Raw genomic sequence first — 6,000 nt, 5'->3', positions numbered from 1 at the left:
AGCTTTTCTCACAGCAGAGCTGCATTTATTTGGGATTTGTCTGAAAGATAAGCAATCTTCCAATAATAAATAATAATATATATATAACCCATTCAATATAATATAATAATCCAATAATATCTTCATTAAAAAGTTGAAAATGTCTCCTTGTGAGATAAACATTTAGCCAATTCAGTGCTTCTTATACCGTAGGCTACATGCCGTAGGGCAGTGCTCACTGATGCCTACACAGTAAATTTCGCAGAGTAAATTTTACTCAAACTGAGTACATTTTACTCAAACTGACTCAGGATTTGAGTAAAATGTACTCAGTTTGAGTATAATTTACCCTGCCGAAATTTACTGTGTAGTGCAAATACAAGCTACAATTTTATCAATTTGATTTGAGAATGCAAGATCAATAAAATTTGATTTTGAGTCATCTTTTAAATTAGGTTGTGTGGGTTTGGCAATTAGCTGAACTCGATTTAAGTCACCACAGGCCTCCTTTAAATGGTCTGATGCATCACCCACTAAAATCACCCCACTACAAGCACCTCGGAAGCAGCAAAGGGAGAAATAGAAGTTCATCAGTAGACTCTTGGCTAGCAGATGGTGTTCTATAGGCTATTAGGATCACTGATGTGGGTCCTATATGGAGCTTCAGAGCAAGCAGTTCAAAACATGTTGGCTTGGAGATGGAGCCCAGGACAGTCACAGACTAAACTGTTACGGCCACTTCCAAATCATTCATATTTTTTTTAAGCCATGCCTCACTTAACACTAGGATATTAGGGTCATTCTGCAGAATTAAAACATTTCAATGATCCAATTTTTGTATTATGGCTTCTAACATTCTAGTAGTGATATGTGTGGGAATGAACGAAGGAGTTAGCTGATGGTTAATGGTATCAGGAAGGAGTTAGCTGATGGTTAATGGTTTTCCTGGGTTTGAACATTGTTGGAAACATTTGGGGTAATTTAAGTGCACAATTTAACAAAATATATAACATAGGTCTGGTGTCGTTTCAGACATTTTAATGCAGAAATGTTACATATTATATCTTTAAAGCGTGCTGGCATGGCAGCCCAAAGTATGTGATATTGGCCTTTCAAAGGGTGCTGTCATCATTGGTGGTGTGCTGGTATAGTTCAAGGTATATATACAATCAGGGATGACATCATTGGTGATGTGCATAGTTCAAGGTACATACTGTATACAAGCAGAGATGTAGTGGAGGGTAAACCCATCTAAACCAATTTCAACACCTTTTCATTTGTGAAATAATGTATGTAATACAAACTGACCTGACCAACCTACTCCACCTCTACACCCTACCTGACCAACCTACTGCACCCTACAGCCTACCTGACCAACCTACTACACCCTACAGCCTACCTGACCAACCTACTCCACCCTACACCCTACCTGACCAACCTACTGCACCCTACCTGACCAACCTACTCCACCTCTACACCCTACCTGACCAACCTACTCCACCTCTACACCCTACCTGACCAACCTACTGCACCCTACCTGACCAACCTACTCCACCTCTACACCCTACCTGACCAACCTACTCCACCTCTGCACCCTACCTGACCAACCTACTGCACCTCTACACCCTACCTGACCAACCTACTGCACCCTACCTGACCAACCTACTCCACCTCTACACCCTACCTGACCAACCTACTCCACCTCTGCACCCTACCTGACCAACCTACTCCACCTCTACACCCTACCTGACCAACCTACTGCATCCTACACCCTACCTGACCAACCTACTCCACCTCTGCACCCTACCTGACCAACCTACTCCACCTCTGCACCCTACCTGACCAACCTACTCCACCCTATACCCGACCTGACCAACCTACACCACCCTACCTGACCAACCTACTGCACCTCTACACCCTACCTGACCAACCTACTCCACCTCTGCACCCTACCTGACCAACCTACTCCACCTCTACACCCTACAGCCTACCTGACCAACCTACTCCACCTCTACACCCTACCTGACCATCATACTCCACCCTATACCCGACCTGACCAACCTACACCACCCTACCTGACCAACCTACTGCACCTCTACACCCTACCTGACCAACCTACTCCACCTCTGCACCCTACCTGACCAACCTACTCCACCTCTACACCCTACAGCCTACCTGACCAACCTACTCCACCTCTACACCCTACCTGACCAACCTACTCCACCCTACAGCCTACCTGACCAACCTACTCCACCTCTACACCCTACCTGACCAACCTACTGCACCCTACCTGACCAACCTACTCCACCTCTACACCCTACCTGACCAACCTACTGCACCCTACCTGACCAACCTACTCCACCTCTACACCCTACCTGACCAACCTACTCCACCTCTACACCCTACCTGACCAACCTACTCCACCTCTACACCCTACCTGACCAACCTACTGCACCCTACCTGACCAACCTACTCCACCTCTACACCCTACCTGACCAACCTACTGCACCTCTACACCCTACCTGACCAACCTACTCCACCCTACAGCCTACCTGACCAACCTACTCCACCTCTACACCCTACCTGACCAACCTACTCCACCCTACCTGACCAACCTACTCCACCTCTACACCCTACCTGACCAACCTACTCCACCCTACCTGACCAACCTACTCCACCCTACCTGACCAACCTACTCCACCTCTGCACCCTACCTGACCAACCTACTCCACCCTACCTGACCAACCTACTCCACCCTACCTGACCAACCTACTCCACCTCTGCACCCTACCTGACCAACCTACTGCACCTCTACACCCTACCTGACCAACCTACTCCACCTACTCCACCCTACCTGACCAACCTACTCCACCTCTACACCCTACCTGACCAACCTACTCCACCTCTACACCCTACCTGACCATCATACTCCACCCTACTACCCAGCATGTGGCCTCTGATCCTCCAACTCTCCTTGGCTGCACCCAAACTGTGGGACCCCCCTCTGTGGGACCCCCCTCTGTGTGGGACCCCCCTCTGTGGGACCCCCCTCTGTGAACGTTACTTCTGTATTACTTCTGTTGCTGCCTGACTCGTCTACACCCAGGAGTAAAACACATTACAGACTGGGATGTGACATCACCACTGTTCATTTATTACAATCATAATACTCTTTATCATCCTTATTTTCTTCATCACTACATCGTCATCATCATCATCTCGGCTGATTGCTGATGATTGTTGATATATCTAAATATCAAATTTAAACACAAAAAAAATTGTATAGGGCACCCTAAGTACTACCAGTTAGGGTTGATAATAAGTACTAGCAGTAGTTTGTATGGATGTAAAGGGTTGATAATACTAGCAGTAGTTTGTATGGATGTAAAGGGTTGATAATACTAGCAGTAGTTTGTATGGATGTAAAGGGTTGATAATACTAGCAGTAGTTTGTATGGACGTGAAGGGTTGTTTTTTTGTATAGTTACTAAGAACATTTCAAATTATTTAGGTGAAAAATATGACATAAGAATGAAAACTGAAATGAAGAGGTTCTGTCCTGATGCTGCTCTCTCTTCCTCCAGGTCTTCCAGAACCTTTTTGGTTCTCACCTGTCCTCTCTCATCCTGGCTCCTCCCCCTTCTCATGACATTACAGAGGGGTCTGCCCACGGCCCTGCCCCCTCTTCCGGCCAACGGGAAGTTATTCCTCGGTTCTTCCGTGATTTCCTCCAGAGACAGAGGAAGTTCAGAGGCCGTAGCAGGAAGTCGATGGGAAGAGGAAGAGGCTGTTTTGGGATGAAGATGGACCGCATTGGAACGCTCAGTGGGCTGGGATGTTAGAGAGAGAGAGTGTGTGTTGAGAAAGAGAGACTATCCGCCTACCTGACCCAGTGTGACCTCTGAACTCAGAGAATCCATGCTGAACCCTACTAATGAACTCTGAATTTTAACCTCTACGACCCCTAGCTGAAACACTGCCAGCGGAAAAAATCACTGTGTGTGTGTGTGTGTTATTACTTGACTTGACAGAATTTCTGTTGTGTAAAACTTTGTTTGTGAAAATGTATGTGTGTAGTGTGTGTGTGTGTATTTATGTGTCTGTGTGTGTGTGGGGGGGGGGAGTATGTGTGTGACAATCATGTATTAAACATGAATTCTGTGTGTGTCTGTCTCTAATATAACGATCATGTGCTAAACATGTATCAATGTGCTTCACCATGACAAACATGTGATAAACATGTACAGTATAGTATGTAGCCCCCCCCCCCCGTTCCTATTCTAAGATAAGACTCTATCTAACATGATTCTAACAAACCACATCCTCGCTGTGTCCGTTTGGTTTCTGTGAGTTAAAGTTGATTTATTACATTCTGAAAATCTCAAATATGGGAATGTTTTGTTTGCAAAATGTGTGTCTTAATAAAAGATGAGAGTAAAGTAAATTACCTGTGACTGAGCGAAGGTTTGATACCTCAAAATCGTAGACTACGAAGGTACTTACCTCATAATAATAGGCTACGAAGGTAAGATACCTCAAAATCGTAGACTACGAAGGTACTTACCTCATAATAATAGGCCACGAAGGTAAGATACCTCAAAATCGTAGACTATGAAGGTACTTACCTCATAATAATAGGCTATAAAGGTATACTTACCTCAAAATAGTAGGCTACGAAGGTACTTACTTTAAGATAGTAGGCTACGAAGGTACTTACTTTAAGATAGTAGGCTACGAAGGTACTTACTTTAAAATAGTAGGCTACGAAGGTACAATTCCTCAAAATAGTAGGCTATGAAGTTAGAATACCTCAAAATAGTAGGCTACGAAGGTACATAAAAATACATTATTGAAATTCACTCAATGTCATTTACTCCGGTGCATTTACTATCCATACCAGTGGGGCCGGAAATGTGAATGGCTATTAGATTACTATTATTATTATCATTATTATTATGAGTATTATTATCATTATTGTTATTATTATTAATATTATTATTATTATTAGCAAAACCAAATAAAAATTTATAATTTAATTTCAAACATGTAACAAATAATAAGTAAGAAAACAAACAAACAAACAAACAAACACACACACACACACACACACACACACACACACACACACACACACACACACACACACACACACACACACACACACACACACACACACACACACACACACACACACACACACACACACACACACACACACACACACACACACACACACACACACACACACACACACAAAGAATAACCAATACAAATAACAGTAAACATATGAAGTTAATTCTCCATAAACAAAAGATGAGTGTTTTCTCATCAAAATAGATGTTATAGTGATGTTACCCTTGATTACAGAATCAGTAGGACATTAAATGGTTTATTGTTAAATTATGGAAATCAATGTGAGGACTGTAGACCTACTACAGCCAGAGCTGTCCTGCTCATTATAGCAATACAATACTGCCATCTGGCGGCCTGTTCTGCTATTGTCATACAAATGGAACTGGCAGATACCTGACCACTGACCAGCACCAGTCAAACCACCACCAATCAGACCAGCACCAGTTAAACAAGCACCAATCAGACCAGCACCAGTTAAACAAGCACCAATCAGACCAGCACCAGCCAGAGGACCAGCAGCCAGACCAGTAACAGCCAGACCAGCAACAGCCAGTCCACCACCACCACTCCAGCCAGTCCACCACCAGAAGATTATTTTGTGGGTGAGCACATTGGTTCTTAAACTGAACAAGGATGACACTGGCTCAGGAGGTTTGTAAAGCACTTTGAATAACAGCTTTATAGAAATGCATTTACCATAAACTAAGTTACATGTAGCCATGGTATTACTTTTGTAGTTAAATGTCCCATATTGGAGACCGTTTCAATAAGTTAAATAGGTATTTGAGGTTACATGTCATAATTTTTGCTGAAGAAAATACTCAGATGATCCATTCTATCAGCCTCTATACCCATTTGTTTCAGTCCTGTTCTCATTCTAGCAGCCTC

The 6,000-nt window shown here is 43.6% G+C and overlaps 1 protein-coding gene across 1 annotated transcript in view; it reads left to right on the top strand.

Annotated features, from left to right (window-relative positions):
• The window catches only part of LOC311240426 (C-type natriuretic peptide 2-like), a gene marked incomplete at both ends in the record, with an annotated part of 5,490 nt that extends 1,669 nt beyond the window's left edge, over positions 1-3,821 (top strand). Inside the window, one exon of the mRNA XM_084329010.1 lies at positions 3,564-3,821. Coding sequence (XP_084185136.1) covers positions 3,564-3,821 — 258 coding nt within the window. The remainder of the gene's footprint in view (positions 1-3,563) is intronic.
• Positions 3,822-6,000: the final 2,179 nt, after the last annotated feature.

The sequence above is a fragment of the Notolepis coatsorum genome (assembly GCF_963971535.1).
Source record: "Notolepis coatsorum genome assembly, chromosome: 1".
NCBI classification, from domain to species: domain Eukaryota; kingdom Metazoa; phylum Chordata; class Actinopteri; order Aulopiformes; family Paralepididae; genus Notolepis; species Notolepis coatsorum.
Note: the sequence above shows the minus strand (reverse complement) of the source record. Positions and strands in the feature narration are given on the sequence as shown.